Source organism: Spinacia oleracea, chromosome 4 (genome assembly GCF_020520425.1).
Source record: "Spinacia oleracea cultivar Varoflay chromosome 4, BTI_SOV_V1, whole genome shotgun sequence".
In the NCBI taxonomy this organism is placed as follows: domain Eukaryota; kingdom Viridiplantae; phylum Streptophyta; class Magnoliopsida; order Caryophyllales; family Amaranthaceae; genus Spinacia; species Spinacia oleracea.
This window is the reverse complement of record NC_079490.1, coordinates 5,546,075-5,572,748: the sequence shown is the minus strand read 5'-3', so window position 1 is coordinate 5,572,748 and position 26,674 is coordinate 5,546,075. Positions and strand designations below refer to the sequence as shown.

The window sequence follows — 26,674 nt, the reverse complement described above, 5'->3', positions numbered from 1 at the left end:
TATGCAAAGCTGAAAAGAAAGGGGGGTGTTTCCATCTTGTGAGTGAATAGACGTTTTGATGGGATTGAGATTTTGATAGTATGGTCGTCAGTCACTCAGCCCTGAGGTGAAACCAAAGTTGAAAGCAACAGCAACTAGGTGTTACGTCATTGTCAGTTTGCATTATATCTTAAAGTAGTACGTAGATTACGAAACGATTTATATGATTATATCAAAGTGTTAATGAATTATGCATATATAACTATATAACCAGTTAGTTTGATACTTCAAAGTTCAAAGTTAGCAATATGACATTAATAATTTAATATTGATATTGCATTCTATCTTGAAGAACTACGTAGCTTATTACGAAACAATTTATATCAAAGTGTTAATTAATTAATGCATTATTACACATATATATATATATATATATATATATATATAAGTAATATAACCAATTAGTCGATCTCATAGTTCCTGACATATATATGATATACGAATATTGATAGAGTTACGGTTTCTAATTTATACTCATTGTTATATCATGCACAGATGTATACAACCAATATTTTGTAATTGTAATGGTAAGTTGAGATTTGTTCATAAAATTAAACTAAATAAATTATTGGTTGTTGGATAATATTTGCAGTCAGTACCTGTGTTTTTGTCAGAGATGGCACCTTACAAGCACCGTGGGGCGCTAAACATGATGTTCCAACTCACAATCACAATAGGAATTCTCATAGCCAATCTTCTCAACTACGTATTTGCCAAAGTTGATCACATTGGCTGGAGGTTGAGTCTCGGAGGAGCTATGGTTCCTGCTCTTATTATTCTTGTTGGTTCTTTAATCCTTCCTGAAACCCCCAATTCCCTCATTGAAAGAGGCAAACCCGATGAAGCTAAGAAACAACTGTTAAAAATCCGAGGGGTAGACAATGTTGACGCTGAATTCCAAGACCTAGTTACAGCTAGTGAAACCTCCATGAAGGTGGAAGACCCTTGGAAAAGCCTCTTAAAAAAGAGACAATATCGACCTCCTCTCATATTCGCTATTGCGATTCCTATGTTTCAACAACTTACCGGGATCAATGTGATTATGTTTTATGCACCTGTTTTGTTTCAAACAATTGGATTTGCAAATGATGCCTCCCTTATGTCAGCTGTCATTACCGGTGGCGTTAATGTTGTTGCTACTTTGGTCTCCATTTACGGTGTTGATAAGTGGGGAAGGCGTTCTCTCTTCCTTCAGGGTGGCATTCAAATGCTCGTTCTTCAGGTAATCAAATCAATTTCTTCCATCTTAATTTAATTTAATTAATGGTAGCATTAATTGACCGTTTAATTAATTGTCAACTTATCTTTGTTGCATTGCATTGTCAGATCCTGGTAGCATCATTCATCGGATGGAAATTTGGAGTGACAGGGGATGCAACGAATTTGCCAGAATGGTATGCAATTGTAGTTGTATTGTTTATATGCATCTACGTAGCTGGATTTGCATGGTCATGGGGACCTCTAGGATGGCTCGTCCCTAGTGAAATCTTCCCTCTCGAAGTCCGATCTGCTGCACAGAGTATCAATGTATCAGTTAACATGATATTCACCTTTATTATAGCCCAAGCTTTCCTTCCAATGCTATGCGCCTTAAAGTTTGGACTCTTCATCTTCTTCGCCTTCTTCGTGGTGATTATGACAATATTCATCTATTTCTTGTTGCCCGAGACCAAGAATGTGCCTATTGAAGAGATGAATCTTGTCTGGAAGAACCACAAGTTTTGGGGTCATTTCATTCCTGAGGATGTTGTTACTCCCGAGATGCCCGTGCTTAAGGCTTAATTCCATTATATTTTTGTATTTTAGGAAGTGTTACATATTTTAAGATTGTTAATTAGCCAAGTATTATCACAGATAATAGTCGATAATTATGTTTAATTCATTCATTCATTAACTATTATGAAGTTCTACGCATTTTATTATCCACTAATTTTGTCATGTGTGTTTAGAAAAATATACCAAGTTCTTCGCATATATTTTCCCATAATTATGAACTGCAGTTGGGTAATAGCATTTGATAAATAAGTGTAAGCGATTATTAAACACGAAAACATGATGTTGAAATCACTATAAATCAAACTAAAAATCTGCATTAATACTTGGTAAATTTTGTATTCTGGTGATTGAGTCGAATTACTAATCACTTGGTAAATTTCCAGGCATTTTCCTTGCTAATTCAACAATGTGATCTGCAACTATATATAACAAAGTTATTCAACAATGTGATTTGGTTGCGAGCAACAAAGTATTACTAACAGATATGGTGCTTCCTCCGTGCCTAAATAATAGACCACATTTTATATTTGACAGATATTTGAAAATTATTTGACATCTTTTTTATAAATTATTTAACTACAGTATTTATCCCTTAGATCTATTGCGTAATTAATAAATTTCGAATGTACTCAATTTATCATATAATATACAATGTCCGCCTTACTACGTATTATATATTTTACATGTTTAATATGATGATTTAACCAAGATATTTAATATTGTTAATATGCTAATTTGACCAAAGTATTGAGTAAGAATATTTTCTATTATTGATATGACGATTTGACTAAAATATTACCAGAATTGTCTAATACTCCCTCCGGCCCATAATACTCGTCCAGCTTTCCTTATAAAGTCGTCCCTTAATACTTGTCTCGTTTCTATAAATGACATACTTTTGCTAATATTATATCATTTCTATCACTTAACCATGTCCCATATATATTCCTACTTCCAACAATTTCGTGGTTTATTACTAGAATATAGTGAAGTATCTACATTTTTATATCTATGTTCTAACTTTCTAGGTTAGAATATATGCATCAAATTCCACTTTGATTCTTTCTTGTTTACATTTTACCTGCAAAATTCCTGGTGTATTTTCATAATGCTTATATAGCCTTCTATAACAGCAAAGTCTCTACATAATGACTTACATTATATAAAACCACATCAATGCCATGAATATCAATCAGCACTTCGCATGTCCGAGCTGCAAGCATATCGAGTCAACAGAGAAAACGCGCACAACAAAGAATCACAGGGATCAAAATTGAGGAACTGGAAAGTTTAAGCAGTTCCCTACAACAGTTTCTATATAAGTACACAACTATACATTAGAAACACATTTGTACAAAATCAACCGTGAGACCTTAAACACAGTCCCCTCGCTAATTAACTCCTAATTATTATTATTATCGTCTGATATTGTTTCCTCTGACGAGGCATCACTGTCAATTACGATAGGGTTTTCAGTCAAACCTGGTTTTCTTGTTAAAGGGTTGCCACACTGTAAACGACTCGATCTGGACAGCTCAGCAGGCTTAGTAGTATTGACTAGATTCTTCTTCTCCTTACAAGATATTCCAGAAGTTTCTGGAAATGCATGAACAACCTGAACTCCTCCTCCCATTTGATGTGGAACCGGTGGCCTTGAAGGTGCGCTGTTCGTATCTTTAAGCCAATGAGGTAAACAATTGTTCATACCAAAAGCAACAGATGGACAATCAGATGATAATACTTCACTTCGAATCATAACACTAGCTTGGACATTGTTGAACAAACCACAAGCATAAGTTCCACCATTACTAGCCATTGTTACATGCTTTTGAGCTTCAGTAATCCCATAACTCGGACCAATTCCTCCTCTTAAAAGGAACCCTTTTTGAGCATATACATCACCCAAAGAAAGATGAGTCTCAGTTGCAACAGCCTCTCTTCTACCACCACCATTGCAATGTAACTTGTAAGCATCTTGTTGTGGTTTTAGGTATCTACATGATGGCATATGTTTAGCACTGAAAAGATTGTACAGTTCTCTTCCCCACTGTTCCTCTAGGTCTGCTACCGTTCTCCAAGGTGCAAACCGCAACCTAGGGTCTAGTATCATAGCATGCCAATTACCCCTTCCATGTCGCCTCATACCGATCCAAAGAGAATCTAACTCCTCTTCTGACCACATGGTTTGACTTGGACATGGGTCAAACTTTTCCAGAGATATGTTTCTATTTCCCCTCAGAGAAGTAGCTTTAGTGTTAATACTCTCGAGTAATAGCTTGTGTCTCAATGATGCCTGGTCAGGAAAAGGTTGGACAGGTGGATTCTGAATGAGATCACAGGTTCTGATATTAGGGTTTTGGAATTGGTGTGTGGTGGGGCCATTCTTGGATGTTTGACCTAGAACAGTTGAAGTTTTACTGGAGGATTGCTCAATCTGATGCCTTTGACTATCTAGAATAAAGGGTAGATTTTGCTGAGGTTTGCTGCGACCAATCACGGAATGTGTATTTGACGGATTGAATTGACTACATTCTCCATCTTCTGAAAATAGCTGGAGTGATGCAGAATGGCATACATCATTATCTCAACAGAAAACATAATTGCAGATGAGCACAGAATATGGAAAGCAAACAACAAGAAATACAAGGCAGTTGAATCACACACATAAAAACTAGACAAAAAAAAAAACAGAATAAAAACTCTTCCTTTCTTACCTGAAGACATTTGGTTTTGGGTTTACTTTTTGTTTTTTTTAAAGTATGTATGCCAGCAGATGAGTCCTCAACTAGCACACTGTTATCACCAAACAATTCAAAACCCTTGTTCTTTATATTTCCATCTTGCATAACCTTTTCCTTATTTTTTACTGTTAAGGAATCCTGAATAATATCTGAAGCCTCCCCTTGAACATCAGTTTCTGGAACCATGTTGCAGTCGATTATAAAATCACCTGTAACACAGATGCAATTTTAGCATGGAGCTTCACTCAAGCTAATCTGAAATTATCTATTCCCAGACATGGCACAAATAAAGCATACAGGCACGCCAATAAGTACTTCAATAAGCCAAGGTATCAGCCGACAGGATTAAGAGTAAAGAACTAAAAACCTATATCTATGGTGTGGTGGTGCCCACTAAAACTGAAAAGAAAAGTTACAATACCAGGTGGAGGACGAGAAAGGTCCAATGAATTTGAGCGAGCACTATGTTCCCCTCTCTTGGCATCACCTATTTTCAAGTCCGAGGAATCACTTGATGTGAGCTGAGAATCACCACTTGAAGCTCCACGTTGGTGTGACACAGGCTGCTTATCCATTTTACAGGCTACATCATTACAGGAGGAAACCACAGTTTCATCATATGATGAGCATCTAACATCATCCTTCTGAAGTCTAGAACTTCCTATTGCATCAGGATAGTGAACTGATCCTGATGTCCTAATTGCAGTTGATTTAGTAACAGACGAGGTGTCCACAACCAAGTCTTCCTGGGAATTACTTGTTTTCTCAGTTTGCTTCATGCTGTCCATTGAATATTATAACTAATTAAGCATGCAAGAATTCTAAAAGTAGAAAGAACAAATGAGGAATTTAGTAACAATTTTACGTACATCAGAGTTTCTGCACAAGATCGTGCACAAGGACATGGAGAAGCTCTAATTCCATTTCCAGTCATCTGTTCACAATTAGTTGAGGAGAATTAGACACTAACTAAAACCATCGTGATAAGAACCAACAGACTCAAATTAAGAACATCACAACAGTAGAATATATCAGGATAAGCTAGTGGCATTGCAATCCGAGGGAAAAACATTCAGCATTTAAGCTAAAAGCAATTTTACCAGTAGGAATTTACATATCCTAATTGCTCCCATTCTCACTCACAAACACCCTCTGCTTATCAGATGAAATAAACAGCTAAATCTAGAATGTAGACCCAACGTCTTCCTAGATAGGAATATGCTAGAAGTTTACGGACTTGTCAGGAAGAGAAAAGAATCCAATGATTATGCATTGTTCTTCACTTGCCATCAAGACTGTCAAAAGGACTCAAAACTAAACATCACAACAATAACTAGCATGAAATCTGTAAGCTAGTATAGAGGTATTAACCTGTTTTAGTTGCGGAAATCAACATAATTGACTCATTTAGTAAAACGGGTTCTTGTCAGTAACGGATTTTCAAACACAAACAAAACACACTCCAACATCATAACAAGGCAAGAGTTGGAAAAACCTGAACTAACCCTTTAAAAATTTATACACCAAGAAGTCAAGAATTAACAAAACTTGAATTAACATGACACGACATAGTCCAAACACAAAAATAGTGGCATAGTTTTACCAAGAATAAACAGATTAAAAAGTTTAATAAAATCTATCATCAACTCGATTATCTTTGACATGACAGCAAAGCCTATTTATCACTTCCATTGGCTAGGTACAGAAAACAAACAGATGATTCTGGGATCGATTCTCATCCCCGCCCTTGTGGCTCATTCGCACCCAAAAAAAAAACAGACCAGCAACACAAATCAGTAAAAACCAACAAAAATTCTGTCTTGTTGATTTGTGTTGCTGGTTTGTACAATTGTACTTTACTCCAATCATTTCAGGGCTCCAGAGGAGTAAAAGTATAAACAGCCCAATCTAGCCATACCCTCTAAATAAGATATCAAGACCTCTCTTTTGGAGATGGAGCACAAACAATACTATCATCCAGATTCCCGGCAGACAGCTTTTCTAAATGTAAAGAGAAATCTAATACAACCCTTCAAGCAGCAAACTTCCCCGCATCCCCCCACCCCCCAAAGAAAATGATAACAGAGGAACTTACTTTCTCACTACCTTGACAGAGCATACTCCTCATGTCAGCATCGCTGCTTTCAGCCTTTATATCCAAAGATTTCTGAACAGGCCCTGAGTCACGCCTTTTCAAGAGTGTCTCTCTTTCCCTAAGTGGTAACTCGGTAAACATACCTGCATCACATGCGTCCACTTTCCTTTTCAGCCTTCTGCTAAATGTACGAAGTGGAGCACTAGATTTTCCTTTTGCAACTTCAGTTTTATTCTCCACTGATTGAGAAACTGAACCACCCTGCATACACCCCTCAAAGTCTACACAGCTGGAGTGTCGTAAAGAAGAGTGCTTCTCAATTGAGTTGGTGGTTTCCCCTAAAGATGCTACAGATGAAACATTTCCGCTTGATGTTTTACATGCATTGTCCCCAGGCAACTCATGTGAACCAAGGACCATTTTGCTTGAGTTAGTTGTAATTGATGTATCAGATCTTTGAACATCACACTTCTCTCCCGATCTATTTGAATTGTAATCCCCAGGAGATGAACATGTAGCTTGCATTTCTTCCCCACTACAGACACACTTCACCCATAGAAAAATTGTAGTTAGAAAAGAATAAGGAGTTCATTAAATCAATTCCTTCTCTTATCCCCTGCCGGAATAAGAAACCATATGAAAAATCATGATTCATAATAGACAAACAATCCATAGAGCGTGTCATTGCAATTAACACACTTGAAAATCTGAATAAAAGAATTTAGATAGAAACAGGATCTCATTCTCCCACGTGAAGCAATATATTTCAGATGAAGATCATTTTTAAGGATGTTAGCGAGACAGTGGTGCCACTAATAGAAATTTATGAGAGATCAGTATAACTTGGAAGACCACAGGCAGGGCAGCAATGGGCTAAGTTCTGAGAGCTAACTTCATTCTATGACGGCTAAGGGATTTACAGCAAAGAATGGGGTCAACTGCTAAAGATCTATGCTACTATGTGTTCACCCTAAAGAATTTCAAGAAAAATTCCGCTAAATCACGATATTAAACACATGAGACCAAAAGTTTGGTGTGAATATTTATTCCATATATTACAAGGAACTGTGTGGAAAGTGTGGGAGAGTTCTTTCATGCCGTATACTTGCAATGTTATTTCTTTTCCAGCTTTCCAGTTAATTATTCCACACTACTCTAATCTCTTAATGCCTCTTTACATGGTTGTACTCAGATAACTTTTTCAAAACAACTGTTCTCACCCTTAAATCTTTCTCTGGACTCCTGACTTTCTCGTTGGGGCCATCCTGATGTTTGTCCGCTTCAATATCGAAAGAAAAATCAGTACAGACATCCGCATGCCCAACACCAGAGCATGAAGATAAGCGCTTTCGTTTGTATGTAAAAATCACTTTTGCAGTAGACATCTTAAGCTTCCACAGAGTCCTCCACAAAAATTGCAGTACTGATTGAAGCTCTCCGTACACCAGAAAATGTTAACAAAAATTGAGCTCTTATGTACAGCTTGAAGCGCTCGTACAAATACACTCTACGCCAGAAAAGGGCTCTGCAAGGTTTAGCAGTCAAAACAGCAAACAACAGGAAATTGCCAAATTTACAAAGCAGATTTAAACACACAAGGATCGGTAGGAGTATGATCGTGCATGACAGCATGAGACATGGAAAACATATCATTACTCTCAAGCTCTCATCAATGATAGGTACAAGTTGATACATCAGGAATACACATACATAAAAAAAAATGTGGTTATAGAAATAAATATATTACTGTGGTGCGACACCGCAACAGACAAGATTTTTATGTCAAAAATATATATCCCCTACTGAGTACTGACGGATTCTCTGGGCTAAAATCTATAAATCCCCAAAGTGTTAGCCGTTAAATGCCATAATTATGCAATGTGTTTACACACTTACACAGCCCTTAGCTACCTCTAAAGCTGCATTGCCACAATCTCAACACCGCTTATTGATATACTAGAACGAAAATATGCAAAACAGGCAGGGCTCACATGACAATTATGGACACATGTCATGACATGTCATAGAACATCAAACATAAGTTGATTTGACAAAGGTGTCAAATAGATCCATGATAACTCAAGGAAAGGTTTATTTTCAAAGATGCAGCTTTCAGTCCCCAGCTCCATTTTCAATGGCATCCACTATTTTCTTATTTGTACAGAAGTGCATATGTTTCGTCCTTGTTCATTTAAACTAAAGCAAGCACAAGAAACTTTTGTTGTGAGAAGGAATAACAAAGAAACCACACAAGAGTTGGAAACATAAGTTGTTTCACAGATGAAGAGCTACCAAGAAGAAAATGACATGCAGACATTCATAATTTCTCTATTGGAACAATTCTCCATAAACAACACCTGTTTTCCTTAACTGGCCACAACTCAAGTGCTTAAAAGCTAAAATGTGTTGCTTACAAAAAATGATGACGTTCAAAGCTTCAACATTGACTATTGATCTTAAGTCTTGCATACAGTTGAAAAAAAGACTATCATCTGGAGCTTGACAGGAAAACAACAACAAAAGCGAAGTGAATCAAAACACTGCTAATCAGCAAACAGAAATGACATGACCAACAAAAACATCAGCAGAACACTTGTCCTAAGCAATAAGCCGTTAACAAGAAACGGCGATTAAATACAAAATCATAAACCCTTGTACAACAAAGCAACAACTAACATCATTTTACGAAAACAACGAAATCCTTTCACAATAACTCTATTGCTGTATTTTTTAGCTGTAAATATATAGTATAAGCATGTTTGCAACCAACTACAGCCAGCTTATCACTTCTTCAGTTGAAACATTCATAGATAGAGTGAGAAACTCGTAAATTTCTCTCATAACCTCCATTGCTAATTCCCTACTACCAACAGTTCATAAGCTAGCTAAAAAGAAGGCAAATCAAGAAGCTTTCTCATACTTCAAATCTTTAAATTTCTGCACTATAACCTTGAGTCAAACAATACCCCCAAAACATCAAAGGTCATTTAGTTAAGGACCATGTCAGCAGAAGACACACACCTCAGCATTCACAACAGTGCATCTTCCTCCATAGTGCTATTTTTTCCATAAGCTCGATGATAAATTCCCCAAAACCAAACCTTCATAACCTAGCTAAAATAAAGGTAACAAACTGAGTGCTAACTCTTTAGAAGCTTTCCAACTCGAGCATTCATTACATCCTTGGTTCAAACAACTCCCACAAACATCAAATGTCATTTAGTTCAAACTTCAAAGGTAATGCCAGAGAAAAAGAGCCACACCCGGCTTTGGCATTTACAATCCTGTATCTTCCTCATAGAATTATTACTAATGTCAAGCAAGAAATATACTCCCAGCATGGCAGCATAAATTTTAACCCTTAAAAACCTCATAATACCCTTTCAAACAAATGATTAAATTGCTAATTCAAACATAATCTTCAACCCTTTTCACCCCCCAAATGCACTCATACTTTACCCAATTCATTAACATTATTAAATTCCAACTCCTACTGCAATAAATTCCCAATTCAAACTAAACCCCCGTTTTTTTCTTCCAACTCTAACTAAAACAAGTTCAAGTTTCTGAAAATTGTATAAAAATGAACTACGTAATCAAACCAACAAATTAACCCCCAAATGCACTCATAGTTTCCCCAATTCATTCACATCATTAAGTTCCAACTCCTGCCGCAATAAATTCCTAATTCGAACTAAACCCTCTTTTATCTTCCAATTCTAGCTCAATTTCCTGATTCCAACTAAAGCAAGTTCATATTCTGAAATTTATATAAAAATAAACTACGTAATCAAACCAACAAACACCAAATTAACACAGCACGAACAACATTTATACAGATGATGCAAGTCCATCAACATAAAACAAATTCAACATAACACAATAATTAACAAAAATTAACTTTTGAAAAAATAATAAAAGAATCCGGAAGATTACTTACCGAAGCAGAATCTACGGAAGATAAAGAGGAGAGAGAAAAAAACTCAGGAAAAAAGGAAAAGGAATGAATTGGGAGAAGACGAGAAAATCCAGCACCGTCTTAAAGTTTCTCTCTCCTCTCTCTAAAATGGTAATGAAGGAAGTTCTTTGTTTTCTCTACTGCACCACTCCTTTTCTTTTTGTGGCACATTCTATTTAATTTTTTGTCAGTTTGATTTTGTTTTTTACTTTTTTTTTTAGATTTAAAATAAATTTGAGGACAGAAAATACGGAAAAGAGTAGGAGTTTGATACAGTAGGAAATACGGAGTACCTGGTATAGTGCACGTAGAACTCTTCGGCATCATTATTCGACCTTTAGCGTAGACGTTTAGAGTATGCAGGCGTCGAATAACGATACACTATTTTTATTTTTGGCGCAAAATCAGCCTATTTAGCACTTAGGAGAAATAATAGCACTTCATGAATGATGAAGGTTCTAAGTTGCAATTGATTAAGGCATCTCAAGGATTCAAATAAAAAGTTGCAATCTATAAGTGATTAGTTTAGTCAAAAATCTCTGAAACACTCTATGAAAAATTCATAACATTATATACTGGCGTAAAATTACTTCTCAACACTTCGAACATTGTGAAATCAAACATGTATACCGCGAAAAAAATAGATAATCGGATTGGTTAGCTGATGTAGGACATCTTGTAAGTTCTTCTATGTACATTAATCCTTGTAATAGCCCTCAAGTCCTTAAAATGCCAGGACTGTGACTTCCCTCAACTCCTCTCAATTCTTCAAACTAGTAAATTAGGTGTACCTTGGAGGGCCTCCTAATTGTATTATTTACCTTATCTTTAAAACAAAAGAACACAAATGTACATCGGCATTCAAGGGGTAGTGGACTGCTCTCGAACAAGCTTAATAGCACTAGATTGAACCTCGTTTACAGCTAGGGATGGGCATGGGCGGATTTGAGGCGGGTCCAGTGAATAGACCCATATTTTTCACGTAGACCTAGATTCGCTCCGAATCCATTGGATTTGAAAAATCCAGACCCTTACCCTAAGCCCCTGATCGAATGGGTATGTCGGTTCTTATGTCTAAAATGAGTTAGGTAATTTTAGTGTTTTTTAAGCTTTTTTGTCCCTATTTTTTTTCTAGCCCATTAATTTGACAATTACGTTCGTGTATAAAATATCATAAGTTAATACATATTACATCCCATACAATCTAATGTCAGAAATATGCCTAATATTTTTTATTATTTTATTAATTGATTGGTCCATGGATCGGATTCAGATCAAGTCCAGGTCTACAAATATTAGACTCGTACCCTTTTCTAACAACTGGATCCAAATCCACCCCATATTCAATGGGTCTAAAAAACTTGGACCCCATACCCTAAAAATGGGACGGGTCCAATAGGGCCTAGGTCTGGTCCTTGACGCAACCCATCCTTAGTTACAATATCAAGAACCAATGTGGCAATGAGGTCTCGACCTTCAGTTCTATTAGACTTTTTTTTCTGAATCTTTCTGAATTTATCTGAAAACGAATTATTTTGTTTGAAATAAAGTTATTTTTGTGTAGAAATGTGGAAAATAAAACTTATTTTCTAAACTTATTTTGTCTGAAAAAGTCAAAATAAGCCGAATAGAATAAACTAATAGATAAAATTGAGGGTGTATGAATCTGTATACAGTAAGTCTTATATTCAAATCTCTCATCCTCGTTTAAATTTACATTACCTCGTAATTTAATGTCTTTCACAAAATACGAGCGCATTCGTGATCTACTCGCGAACAAATTATGGACAACAACAAATAAATAAAAAAGTTGGAGGAGAGGAAAATTAGAGGAAAAGGTAGGTGTACGTTTGAAAGGGAAATACTAGTACTGGTATACTATAGCAGAGTCGGGCAGTGTATTTATTGATACGTCATTTCAATATTTGCTGAAAAGGGTAGGACCTCCCAACTAATCTCTCACTTGTTTCTTTTCATTCTCTCTTGTTTCTTTTTCTGGATAACTGTGCATGTTTTTTTGTTTTTCTCTCTCCTCCTCTTTGCGTGTGGAGGTGTAAAACAGTTAAAAGATGATAATATTACTCCAAAGAGGGTTAATTAAATTTTCATGGCTTCCTTGTTTTTGTTGTTTGTTGACTGTTAGAGGGTTAAAAATTCAAACGTAGGTAGAATAGTGGAATTGGGAAAAGAAAAAAAAAAACTCAAACGTACTACTACTCCGTAGTTGCTAGTGATATACGGAATTACATAGTTTTAAAGATACATCGGGCCGGGCCGGGTCCAACATGGTCCATTACGTGCAGTCGTGCACGGAAAAAACACTGGTCGAAGTTATGGGTTGAGTGCAGGTCATATTTTTTTGAAAAGGCTCTACATGGCTCGGTACGCTAAAGCATGTTAAGTTAAGTAAAATTAGTCTTAGACATGCGTCACGTGTGCTTGGTGCATGTGATGCCCTTTTAAAATTTCCAGCATGGCTGACCCGGCATTAAATAAGTAGGTCGGACTCATTCAGGCCCAAGGCACGCTGGCTTGGCACAAAACACGACACGACACGACCCACATCCATCTTTAAGTACTACTCCGTATATTGCATGCTTTACGTCTACATACACCTGCCAAATGGGTCGTTTGAATCCTTACGGATTAAGTTTTTTCGGTTTGGGTAAGTTATTCCGTGTCAGTCCGACTGTGGGTCATGTATTGGTTTAGATTGGGTGCATTCAGATATGGGGTTTAAATATTCGTTTACGGATAATTATTTTGGATTCATTTGTGTCATATCTGGTCGGTTCACGTCGATTTAGATGATTACATTTTTCTAAATTAAGTTTTTATGTTTACATCCGGTCGTTGTTTATAAAAATGTTCAGTTAGTAATAGTAATAATGATAGGAAAATATAATATTTTGTTAGTGATTAACAATAAATTTGATGCAATGAACTACTTATGATTATATTATGGGTTGGACAATTTGATCAAGTTATTATGGTTTGTTACTTGATTCAGATCAATTCCGGTATCGCGTCGAAATAATTTTAGGTCGATTTCGTTTTTTATTAGATTATTTCCGATTCCGTGTTAAGTTTGGGTCGTACTTTTTGGGTCGAATCCGGGTATCAGGTAGAATTACTCGTTTTGGGTCAGTTTTTTCAGGTCTTACCGCGTCTACAAATACGTCTTTGACGTCTTGCTATGATTGATTTCCCACCACTATTCACATCTGTCTTTTATTGACATAATCATTCGAAGTACTTCGAAATACGTAACAAATTGTTTTAGAACACAGAATATCATATCTAAACTTTTAGTTCAATAAATGTTTGAATCTTACAATCTACTTCATGTCTATGTTTAGGATCATACTACATGTACATCTAATGTACAAGTTAGGCATCTTGTACACCATGCTTTTTTATTGGTTGAAATGACATATTTATTGTCTTTCATTTTTTTTAGTGGGTTTGATGATGTGTCAACAAATTAACGAGGATGTACAAGAGAATCTAATACACTAGGTGTACATGTAGCCTTTTCCCTATGTTTATGTTCCTAACTTATTTGAGTTTGTCTGCATTAAAAAAAAAAAAACTTATTTGAGTTTGTGCCTTGTTGACATTAAATTTAACTTGTTTGAAAATTTTGACTCTTAACTTAAATCATCAAAATATATTTAATTATATACTTCCTCCATTCTTTATTAAACGACACAATTTTTTTTGTCACGTTTGCCAATGCAATATTTCAACCATTAATAACTTTTACTATCAATGGTTAAAAATTATAAAAGTTTGATATTATAAAACTATAGGATGAGACGATTATAACAAGACCTTACATGACTATATTTTTTGTTACGTATAAATCACAATTGATGGTCAAAGTATATTATATGAATACTGCCAAAAGTACAATTGTGTCATTTAAAAAAGAATGGAGGAAGTATAATTATACCGTATGAAATTATCATACTCTTCCCATATACTTACTATGTTCATAAATACTCGCAACGTTTGATGTTTTTACACTATTCGCATATTCCACTTTGAATATTGTTAGTGATTTATATGTCAAATAAAATATAGTCATATAGATCTTGTTAGATTAGCCTCAATACGCATTTTCAAAATATCAACTTTTTATAATTTTTACTTGAGTAAAATTTAAGATATTGACAATCTAAATTGTGTATTAACATGCGTAAAAGTGACAAACGTTACGAGTATTTATGAACAGAGGAAATACTTTTTAAGTAGTTTCAATAATAATTTTTATGAGCAACAAAGAAATCGACACTGGATCATCGACACGTTTACCAGCTCCACAAGAAACTATCGGCAAAAAAAAATTGAATTATTTTTGACGCGAACTGGAAATTCAAAAAGTTGCTTTATTCGCCCTCAACGTGTCCTTTTTCAGATACCCAAAACAGACAGCCAAAAATCAAACATTCCCTACTTTCTCTCTCCTTTAATTCTCGTTGAACAAACTCCCAATTTGAAACCGTCACCCTCTCACCTTCCCACCATCTTAATTGTGACTCTTTCCCCGCATTTCTCGATTCTAGATTTCTAGGGTTTCCACATTTCTACCTATAATTGGTATATCTCCTCAAAATTGGCTATGGCGAACAATTCTGATCATTCTAGCCGGAGTTTGTCGATGAGTTCCGGCGACAATTCCGTTGACTTAGTCGACGATAATCACTCGGAGAAGAGATTTTCCGACGTTGCGATCGAAGGAGATGGTGAAGGTGTTGTTGATCATGGTGATAGTAATGGCGAGAGAGTTGCTGGTTCTGAAGGTGTTAGTAGGGAGTGCTCTTCTGCTTCTGGTGTGTTTCCATTTTCCTTTTTTAAGTCTGATTTTGACTGTTTTTTTTGTTTTTTTAATATTATGTTTGTGATGATGATTTGCTGAATTGAGAAAATTTGGTGAACTGAAATTTTGTAACTTATTGCAGGAAATTATAGTGTTAGGAATTTAGTATATGAGATCAATAAGAGAGGAATTGAGAAAGACTAATTCCGCATTTGACTAATTGTTTTCGTTCAACCTTGAATAAGGCTTGAATTATGTTGCGACTTAGACAGTTAGAATTTAGAATTAAGTGCATGTTTGATATGAATTTAGGAAAGAAAAAGGAAACAAATAAGGAGAAAGAGTAATGTTAATTGTTACCATTGTAGTTGTTTGGTATAACTAGAAAACAAAGCCCTCGTATCAAGTTGGGGAATTTTAGTCACCGTGGAGTTGGAATGGTAACAAATGAGGGATAATGGTAAATTGGCAATGGCAGATTGACAGTAGTTTAGCGGTGTCCGATCTCTTATTGAATTTGTGGTTACATGAGTTAGAGCTTCGACACGAGGAACTCAACTATTATGTGTTTAGATATGTTGGAGGGGAGGGGAGGCAAGGGGAAGGAAGCGAATGGGAGGAGTAGGGATAGAAAGGGAAGGAAATATCCTATTGTTTTCATCTTTACTCTTCCGCAATCTATATACTTCCTCCGTTCCTTAAATATTGCACCATGATTGACTTTTACTTCTCCAACATGCTACTTTGACTCTTAATATCTCAAATTATGTAGGAGGATAAGTAAAAATTATCAAAAATTGATATTTAGAAAATATATATCGATACGAATCTAGCATGATCACACATTACTACAATAATCACAAAAAATCCAAAGTCGTAGTATGAATAGTGTGAAAATCAAAATGGTGCGGTATTTACGGAACGGAGTAAGCATACATATCCAAACGGAGGTAAATGGATCCATCAACTTCCTTTCCTTTTCCATCAAACTTTTTCATAGATTAAATCAATCTGGTAGTAGTCCTTTGTTTGTACTGTAAATTTTGCGAACTGAATTTGAAATTTCCATGTGTTTATCTCCTTAATCTTGTACATGCGATGATAGGTAAATTTGGTTGGCAGAAGTGCCCAAGATATAAATCTCTGCCTACGCCCCCCTCTCCTCTTCACTTGTTCGGTGGATAAGTAGTAAAGAATTCAATTAACACTTAAATGGACACCCATCAGTTGTGAGACTTGTTACCCCTAGATAAAAGGATGGGTAGTACAAACATTATCCTCGTCCACGAAATGCAAAGTCAAGTGTTGCTCATGATGCAACGCCTCTAACTATGCAAAATCATTATAGAAGATTAATCCCTCAAAATCTGTTGCGCTTGTGCCTTGTGGGAAGGAAATTGCAAAAATGTGGGAATAGTTATAATATCAGATCATGCACAATGTGCTCATATGCCTGTTGATTGGACTATGAACCCTTATGCTTCAGAAAACTACACACCTTATACACCATTTGTTACACTGTGATGTGAGTTACATATGTTTTTGGTGTACAAAAAGCCACAAAGGGCAAGACGACAAATGGTGTAGACGGGCTCGATCTCAGTTTGGTCTTGGGTACCACTCCCTCAAGACTTTACCTTACCGATTAAGCTAGTTGACATCCACTGTGGTTACACACGTTGCTAGGGGGTACTAGGCCACTAGGGTTTAACATTATAAGTATGGGGTACATTTAGTGCATTATGTACCCCTAAATATCTAGCGTAGATAAAATGCTTCTTAAAACTTTATTATTGATGTATGAGATGGTTGTATGGAATTCCAGCACAACCAGGCAACCACCATACAACCATTGCTTTGTAGACTTATCATGAATTTATCTAGTAGCATATGAAGGACATTTCTTATGGGTTTCAAAATGTCCACTTTTATTGGAACTTGGAAGTATATATCTAAAGTATGTATTTTTTTTAGGATCCTCTAGTGGAAATTGCTCTAATGGAAACAATAAATTCCTGGAATCATCAACTTCTAATCATCTTGCGAAAGTTGGAGAATCAAAACGTCATAACCCACTCAGTAAATTAGCAGCAAAGCTTTTTGATGAAACAGTGCCCCTGAAGAAAAAGGTTAGTATTAACACCCCCCCCCCCCCCCCCCCTCAACCCATGCGTGGTAACGTTTCAATATTTTACAATGTCCTTTTTTCTAGGTATTGGTAGCTATTTGTATATTACCACATTTTAAGAAGTTTATAATTATTAATGAAACTAATCTCTATACTAGAGTAAACACATGGCCCAGTCTAGTTTTTTTAAGCTTCATTGGGCATTTGAGCATTCTTGTATTTCCAGCTCAAATGGCTGAACCGGATTGCAACTGTTAAAGGAGATGGAACTGTACAATTTGACGTTCCTGGAGATATGAAAACCTCAAGCCTTGATTTGGGAACTGGAGTGGCATCTGGTGGCAGTACAGAAGTAGAACAACTTGATTCACCTGACGTTGATGATTTGCCCCCAATGCAAATTGTGATTCTAATTGTTGGAACTAGAGGAGATGTGCAACCCTTTGTTGCCATCGGGAAGCGTTTGCAGGTATTTGTTCTTGGTTTTCTTCATATATTACATTTTTGGGCAACTAGTTTTAAGTTTCTAATAATACAGATGTCCTCTATTATAGTGCGGTGACTTTGCATAGTATACAGGATTAAAATGCAGGGTACAGAGAAGTACTTCATAGTTTCCTTAACAAACTGTTGTGTATATGATAGTTTGTGTGCTTGGTTTTTTTGGTTTTGTATATGGGTCATGGGTGACACCCTGTTGGTGTTCGTGTCTTTTTAGTACATTTCCTTATCACAGTACTTTGTAAAAAAAATGTTATTGCTTATGGGTGCTTTTGTTTCTGCAACTTCTTTAGTAAATTAAAACTAAATTTATATCTTGATTCTAGTTGGTATTCATGCTTCTGGTTTCCTCTTATTTTTCCTTCTTTGGTTGTCTTCTTGTTGCTTTAGTCTGTATTCTATTCTTATCAGGATGGAGATTATATTCTCCACGTTTTTTTGTTCTTGCTTCGTGAGTTTATATGGCAAGAGTTCCATCTTGATTATATGCATGACATAAATATACAAATATTTTTTTCCTTGGGAAACTTCATTTATTATGTTTTCTGTATTACTCTTCTCCATAATGTTTCGGGAACGAACCATAGATACCAGATGGTTTCTCTTTCTTTATTTGTTAGAAAGAGTATTTTATCATTGTGCTCTGCCAATCTGCTTTCTCTCCTTAGAAGAGGCCTTGTTTTCTCCAGCGAAAGGTTGTCATAAGCGTCCTAGAAATTTTCTGTTTGTGCAATTGTCCAAAGCTTAGGCACCCACTTTATCCGTCATTTATCCTCGTTATGCATCAAAGATCTTAGTAAATGCTGTTTTGTTCCACATATAGAGATCCATGATGTACTTGTCCCTAGCACATCTGGGTAAGTAAGGAAAGTGAAAGCTTTCATATTTATTTTGACAGACCTGCAAGTCACTTTGTTTTCTTTTTATGTTGACTTTGAAACTTAAAATTTTTAGTTGGTTCTGATTCTCCAAAATCTTAAGAACTTATTTTCTGTATTTTCATTTTTCTAGAAACCTAGAAGTAGTCATGGTTCCGAGTAGTTTATTGAATTTACTTGGAACCTCCGTTCAAGTGTTTTCTTCATGATGCTTTATATTTGTCCTTGATGCACACTTGGAGGTCAGAACAATTACCAGGAATATTGTCTGGTCCAATATTTTCGTGCAACAAAGATGAACAAACTGGGCTCTAACATTAATGTGGAGGATTCGATGATGTTGCTTATCAGTTCCTACAAGCTGGAGCTACTGTACCATTGATTTTTTATTACTCATTAGTGAACTTCCCTATTTTCCCTTTTCCCTCTTTGTTAGTCCTCTCTTTTATGAAGTCTATTCTTGGTTTTGTTAGTGGATGTGCTTGACCTTTTTCCATACTTGACAAGGTTCTTGTTATATTGTGTAATTGTTACTTATATATTGCTGGTTCTCGCTGATTTATTTCTGGTTTATATATGTGACCCTGGTTGTCCGACACTACCCATTCATTTTGTGTTTCTCTTCAGGAATATGGCCATAGGGTCAGATTAGCAACTCACCGAAACTTCAAAGAGTTTGTTTTGGCTTCTGGCTTGGAGTTCTTTCCTTTAGGAGGGGATCCCAAAGTTCTTGCTGAATGTAAGTTCCCTAAAAGGCTGATACGAGACTGCTGTTTTGGGTTATCTTTTTGCTAGAACTTAGAGGCTGTTGTCCCTTCGCGGAAGTTCTGAATAACCATGATATTGTTAATCACACCTATTCTTGTCTTAATTCTTAAATTGTAATATTTTCCACTAAAATATTGTGAGCGTAATCTCCATCCTTGTCATTTTGCACTGATGTTACGTTTTTACGTTGCGGTTTAGAGTGTTCCTGAAAACATTTTTAACCTTCATTTGTTAGATATACGAGAACAATCAGTTGCTTTTTGCTATATCATTAAGAGATTAGCATGTTTGTTATCTTTCTTTTATTTTGAAAAGACTCGACATTAGCAAGCTTTCAGCTTCAGATTGCAAAGGATTAATATAAAATGACTAACTTTCAGCTAATTGCTGTACTCCTTGTTTGTTGCGACTTAGTAAGTCACTTAATATCCTTTCCACTACAAGTCACTTAATATCCTTCCCACTACAAGTCACTTAATCTCCTTCCCACTACAAGTCACTTAATATCCTTCCCACTACAAGTCACTTAATCTCCTTCCCAGTACAAATTGTAACAGAAACCTCTTTGCAACTGCTGTTTGGTCGTTTTCCTCATTGCTGTATGCCTGTTGGGTTTCTCTTGTGTGTGTGTGTGTGTGTGTGTGTGTGTGTGTCTGTGGGGATTGTTTTTAATTTTGTATCTAGATTGTTAAAAAATATTTTGTTTAATAATGAACTCTATGGTGGGACTTTCTATGTTTTGTTTGGAAATTGGTTTGACTTATGAATTTTTTATTTGGGGAATAGTGCAAAGTTTTTGGGAAGTCCAGCCACTTCCTTTTTTCTTGCTTACATTATGCCTAAAATGCATTTATTAACAACAAATTTGTAGCATTCATGCAGACATGGTGAAAAACAAGGGCTTTTTGCCTTCAGAACCTTCAGAGATACCTGTTCAGAGGAAACAGATGAGAGATATTATATTCTCTTTGCTACCTGCTTGCAAGGATCCTGATCCTGAAAGTCAGGTTCCATTTACTGCTGATGCAATAATTGCTAACCCTCCAGCATATGGTTAGGAATTGACTCTTCTCTATTTGAAATTTGAATCCCCCCCCCCCCTTTGTGTTCTATATTGAGTGCAATCCAACTATTTTTGGCTCTGCTTTTGGGTGAAGAAAGTAGCGGATAATGGTGAAAGAATTGAAGTGAGGTAGTGGCCTGGCAATTTTTTGGGTTCATGTTTTTAGACAGGAAAGATAAGGAAAAGTTCCTTTTTGATGTCAAATGTTTCTTTACGTTGGAGAGGGGTGATCGACACAATTTATTTTTAAAATCACTGAGAGATGTGTTTGAAAACTTCGAATGCTAAGGTTGTATTTTGTATATTAAAAGAAGGTGAGCTGAACTAGAGATATACAAAGCAGCAGAATTTCAACTGATCGTATGTGTAGACCATTGTATTGTGGTTAATGTTTTAAATATATATTTTGTTTTTGTTTGAGACTGGGCCTTATGCTTAAGTTTTGTTTCAGGACATACACATGTTGCGGAGGCTCTTCAAGTACCGATTCACATATTCTTTACAATGCCTTGGACGTAAGTGAGCTTGTGATATAAATCTAATGCTGGATTCTTACATGCCACAGCTAGTAACTTTTTGGTTTCTCCACTATTTTCTTAAGTTCATGGATCTTGGTTTTATGGCGCCCTTTGCCCGAGAATGAACATTTAAATTTTGAAACGAAAATTATTCTAAGTTTTTGCCACTATCTTGATTAAAAGATTTTACAGTCTGCTATGTTTGTTTGCTTTATCTGTGACCTTCATGACATGATGTTAGATCTGCAATTTTATAGGGTTCATGGGTACAATTGTTGTTTTGACTCTAGTTTTTTAAACTTGGATCAGACATATTTTTAATGATAGATGTGTTATAGCCCTTTTGTGTCCTGAATTTTGACGCATGAGTTGGGTTCCTGCGTCAAAACTCTAGCTTCAAACTAAGAGTGCTTAGTAATTGCTTATTCTTTGCAGGCCCACTAGTGAATTTCCGCATCCTCTGTCACGGGTTAAGCAACCAGTTGCATACAGAGTAAGTTGTTTTTTTTCTCAAGATTCCGCTATGTCAGTACAATCTACTGTACATACTTCGCACATTTGGTAGCCTTGTAGGCTATGTAATTAATGTTAACATATGCTTTCAGCTCTCCTACCAAGTTGTTGACGTACTGATTTGGCTTGGAATACGGGACCTGATTAATGAATTCAGGAAGAAAACGTTGAAGTTGAGACCTGTAACCTATTTAAAACCTTCATATAGTGCTCCCCCTGATACCCCTTATGGATATATTTGGAGCCCTCACCTTGTTGCCAAGCCTAAAGGTCAGTGATCTGTTTTGGTTGATAGTCTAGTATCTACTCCTTACTCATTTAAAAAAAGAAAAGAAAATGGTTTATAGAATTATAGGTGTCTCTTACACATATATGTTGTTCAACACTCTCCATCCTTTTACCTTTTTAACGTTTGGGTATGGAAATCAAGTGTAGTAAGCAGATTTTTTGAGAAAAAGGGATGATATGACGGAGAAATAAAAGTAAGATAGAACTTAAGAATTTTTGGGCCAACTCAGGTAAGTGGAGAAATCAAGAGACAGAGCCAGAGGGAGTGTTATACATTTGTTTCTTATTGTATGCTCTTCATTTTATCATATATACTAATCCAGCGGCGAGATGATCCTTCTCCTAGTTCTTGATTATGGATTTCAGTTTCATCTTTTCCTCTACGACCATAAACCTAAAACAAACTTCTTCTTCAGCTAGCAGAATTTTATTCTAATGGCCTTTTCTCTAGTCTGTTTCTTCTAGTTGAAAACAGGATGTTTCCATTCTCATGGGCGCTTTTACTTCCATAAGCAGACAATTGTATTTTTTGCTACCTGGTTGGTAATTTCTGGCAAAATCTGGACCTACAGGAGAATGATGTGCATTATACACTTGAATTCTGATTTGGACATTAATCTAAGAATGTGGGGTCTGTATCTTTTAGCTTCGCGTATCTTCACTTTTTTCTATAGGGTTCCATTGTAGACTTCTTCTCCCCTGGGACTCCTGTCTTATGTGGGAGGGAGCCTTCTTAGAGGTACTAGGCAATACTATGCTAGGAGCGTTTTCTCGTACCTTTATATTATTTGTAATGTTTATGCTTAATTGTCTTGCAGACTGGGGACCCAAAATTGACGTAGTTGGTTTCTGTTTCCTTGATCTGGCTTCAACTTATGAACCCCCCAAAGATCTCGTGGAATGGCTTGGAAAGGGTCAAAAGCCAATATATATTGGATTTGGCAGCCTGGTAAGTACTAAGTAGCTTTTTTGTACATTTATTCAAGACAAAATGCTGGGTATTTCAAAATTTCTTTTTACATAGATCCTTTTGAACCACTATGTTTCTTTGAACCCTCTAAAGATGTAATCAAGGTTTCAACATGATTAATTATGTACACTTGTTTATTGTCTTTAATTTTTCACTTTTAACGACACTCATATAATCTGTCCATTTCTATTTCCATTCTCCCAAACTAATCCTTGTAGTTTTCCTTATCAGCCTGTCCAAGAACCTGAGAAGATGACCAAGATAATTGTACAAGCTCTGGAACTCACTGGGCAAAGAGGAATCATCAATAAAGGATGGGGTGGTCTTGGCAATTGTAAGATACTAAGATGTTTGTGTTGTTTCAGTCTTTTTTGAAGTATGGCTTGTCCTTTTTTCTTATTCCCCCCTCGTTTTTCATCCAATATCAAAGATTAGATTATGAGATACCATGATACCTTTCTCTAGTGGTTAGAGACTTAGAGTTTCCCTTAATAGATCTCTGTACAGTCTGAAAGAAAATGGATAAGGGTAGGATACCCCAAATACAAGGTTCTTTTTTGATTGACTAGACATATGTTGTGATAGTGGGAAAATTGTCCAGTATTCCCTTTGTTTAATCAGGTTGAGTGATGCATTCTGCCTGCTTATTTATAGGTCTTAACCATTTGTGACGAGACAGCTTATTTCTTTTTAATCTGTACTTAAGAAGATGGAAAGAAAATATTGCTTCCAACTTTATTGTTTTCTCATTATTTTCTGCTTCCCAGTGGCTGAACCGAAGGATTTTGTGTACCTGTTGGACAATGTCCCCCACGATTGGCTATTTTTACAGTGTGCTGCTGTGGTAAGACCTTTTTCAGTGATGTATTTTTTAAATATGTAATTTTGTTGATCAATATGATCATAATTATATTCCAGTTTTTAGTGTCACCACTGGGATTTAATTTATTGGAATTGAAGTTTTCCTTCTCTGTTGTGTACAAGCACGAACTTCCTTTTTTAGTATTCTGCAGATTATATTCCTTCCTAACTTGGACTTTTTAAAATAAAAATAAATGAAGGTGCATCATGGGGGTGCTGGGACAACTGCTGCTGGTCTTAAAGCTGCGGTAAATGCTCTCATGTTAACCAGCCTTTTGTTTTTGATCGTTTCATTTTCTATATATATGCATATTGGTTACTAAAATAAATTTCTATAGTGTCCGACGGCGATTGTGCCGTTCTTCGGTGACCAACCCTTTTGGGGAGAACAAGTACATGCAAAGGGTGTAGGGCCGCCGCCTATCCCAATCGAGGAGTTTACACTTGAGAAACTGACTTCTGCAATACGCTTCATGCTGGATCCCAAGGTAAAGTTGCAACCCTGTTGTTGATCAAAATTTAAAGTTTCAATACAAGTCAATATCCACTGTATGCTTCCCCTTTGCAAATGCGAAATTGATACTCCCTCCGTCCCAATGTATTCTTTACGTTTTCTATTTCGAGTGTCCCATTTCAATCTTTACACTTAGAATCTTTCTTTTTATATTGTAGCATAAAAGTTCTTAATATCCCGTCAAAAATCGTGTCAAATGATTATTTCAACCAATCAAATTCATTAGGCCATTTTAACAACCGAAAGCTTCGCTTAAGCTTGAAAACAAGCAAGTGCGAAGTTGCGCTAACGCGCAGCCGTTTTCTTGGACCTTAAGCTTTGCTTTAGCTATTACATCCGTTGTAGTCTTATTACTCTTTTCGTTTACTTTTTCTAACATTTCTAGTACCAACTAATTCATTTGCGCGATCTCTCACATTTTCCCATTGGAACATTAAATCTTTCTCATTTTTCCAATGTCAATTTTTTATAAAATTTAAAATATTACTAATAAACGTAATTTGCACTGTTTAAGTTAAATAAAAAGAAAATCTTCATCCACATTAATTATTGTTAAATCGCGTGCATGATACCAAACGTAGAGAATAAAAAGGGACAGGGGGGAGTAGCTCTCTTGCTTCTTGATCCTAGTTTAGAAGGCTGACCAGAATTCTTTGGGAATGTAGGTAAAAGAAAGTGCCGTGGAGCTGGCAAAGGCAATGGAAAATGAAGATGGAGTTGCAGGTGCTGTGAATGCTTTTCACAAGCAATTTCCCCGGAAAAAACCCGAACGAGACCATTCAGAACTTCACAAGCCGCAAAAATCACATTTATCGATAAGAGGGTGTTTTTTGGGAACACATTAATTAAACCCTTAATTACTTGACTAACCAGCAACCTCTCACCACCAAATCACCATAATCCTTTCAAGTTCAAGCAGTTTTGTTCATTCATTGCTTGTGTAGATACCAGATTATTGTGTGTTGATATGTAAATAATAATATGCCCATGCTGCTTGTGCAGCTATATTATCATTGTGTTTTGACATGTAACTATGCTTTCGGAACATCCAAATACTGTCATACTTTTTATTACAAAATATTTGTACAAGTTTTGTGAAGAAAATACTTCTGTTTAATATGTTCCCCTTGTATATAGAATGGCTGTGTGGTCTAGCTGAGCTCTGCCCAGTCAATCTCCATGATTGGCAAGTAAAACATATTAAGGGGTATTTTTGTAAATAAATTGTCAAAATATACAATCTACGTATTTAAATATACACTCTTTTTATATTAAAATTTATTTTCTTTTATTTTTATTTTTTAAAAATATCAAATATAATGTACATTGTAATTTTTAGATTGTATATTTTTTCATTATAATTACGAGAATGTCCACTTAATATGCCTCTCAAGGGGATTGTTTTGAAATATCTCGATCTAGCAAGAGATTGCTCTTAAAAATGAGGGAGTTGTTTGTAGCCCCCTTGTGATTCCTGAGTTTCTAACAATTGATAAGTTAGGGTTGAATTTGTCGTGAAATATGCACATATTCACTTATTTAAACAATTACAATCACTGTCAAACTTTTTCCAAAAGGACTTGCACGCATTAGGTGTAAGATAAATTTATTGTAGATTTTGGTAACTTTTACCCAGTTATTGATAACTATTAACATGTTTTGATTAACTTTTATATTATAATTTTTTTTGATGGATAAACATTTTAAAATGGTATATAGTAACTAGATTTTAGCCGTGCGATGAACAAATTCTTTTAAATTGTTAAATCAAAATAAAAACTCCGTAAAAGATAACCGGGTTACAAAATTTATCAAAAGTTAGGATAAGATCTGATTGAAATTCATGGAGTTCTTTTGTATCCTATGTATTAGTATATGATCGAGTTACCACTCTACTAATTACGTACGCAATACTTCATATCAAATAGTATTTTCCTTCTCCTCGCTCCTTTTATAGCGTTTTAATGATGTCAATTAATTGCGAACACAAAAAAATACAAGTAGAGGTGATAAATCAGTTTTTAATGTATTTGACATGATCAAAATGTCAAATAATTATTCAATGTTGAAGTAAAATCTTTCAAATAATATCCTACCGATCAATGTTACATACTTGTTTGAACTTAAACGGATTAGTCGGATTGTTTTCGGGTTGAAAATTTTAACCTGACCCAACCCATTTAATTAAACGGGTTGGGTAGGATTAATCCATTTAATTAAACGGTAGAAAATCTTAACCCA

At 35.7% G+C, this 26,674-nt stretch overlaps 3 protein-coding genes across 5 annotated transcripts in view; 2 read left to right on the top strand and 1 right to left on the bottom strand.

The window, feature by feature from the left end:
• The window catches only part of LOC110796744 (sugar carrier protein C-like), a 29,925-nt gene extending 27,960 nt beyond the window's left edge, over positions 1 to 1,965 (top strand). The window contains exons 3-4 of the mRNA XM_056827541.1: positions 632 to 1,261; positions 1,366 to 1,965. Of these exons, the coding sequence (XP_056683519.1) occupies positions 632 to 1,261; positions 1,366 to 1,821 (1,086 nt within the window). The 3' untranslated portion in view covers positions 1,822 to 1,965. The remainder of the gene's footprint in view (positions 1 to 631; positions 1,262 to 1,365) is intronic.
• A 990-nt stretch (positions 1,966 to 2,955) lies between these two features.
• LOC110796707 (uncharacterized) lies at positions 2,956 to 10,778 on the bottom strand. 3 transcript variants are annotated; one of them, XM_056827539.1, is made up of 8 exons: positions 10,592 to 10,771; positions 9,066 to 9,149; positions 7,872 to 8,176; positions 6,652 to 7,197; positions 5,426 to 5,490; positions 4,978 to 5,336; positions 4,530 to 4,765; positions 2,956 to 4,366 (listed from the first exon to the last, which is right to left on the bottom strand). In XM_056827539.1, exons 3-8 carry the CDS (start codon positions 8,034 to 8,036, stop codon positions 3,218 to 3,220), a joined length of 2,520 nt encoding a protein of 839 aa, XP_056683517.1. In that variant the 5' UTR covers positions 8,037 to 8,176; positions 9,066 to 9,149; positions 10,592 to 10,771; the 3' UTR covers positions 2,956 to 3,217. The 3 variants fall into 3 exon arrangements, with proteins under 3 accessions (XP_056683517.1, XP_021857483.2, XP_021857482.2); XM_022001791.2 differs by having other exon boundaries at positions 9,066 to 9,143; XM_022001790.2 differs by lacking the exon at positions 9,066 to 9,149 and having other exon boundaries at positions 10,592 to 10,778.
• Positions 10,779 to 15,007: 4,229 nt separating this feature from the next.
• Positions 15,008 to 25,548, top strand: LOC110796704 (sterol 3-beta-glucosyltransferase UGT80A2). The gene is made up of 14 exons (XM_022001787.2): positions 15,008 to 15,444; positions 17,406 to 17,560; positions 17,786 to 18,028; positions 19,566 to 19,677; positions 20,589 to 20,759; positions 21,221 to 21,284; positions 21,723 to 21,780; positions 21,893 to 22,070; positions 22,907 to 23,037; positions 23,290 to 23,392; positions 23,826 to 23,902; positions 24,120 to 24,167; positions 24,258 to 24,407; positions 25,099 to 25,548. The coding sequence occupies exons 1-14, from the start codon at positions 15,234 to 15,236 to the stop codon at positions 25,276 to 25,278; spliced, it is 1,881 nt and encodes a 626-aa protein (XP_021857479.2). The 5' UTR covers positions 15,008 to 15,233; the 3' UTR covers positions 25,279 to 25,548.
• Positions 25,549 to 26,674: the final 1,126 nt, after the last annotated feature.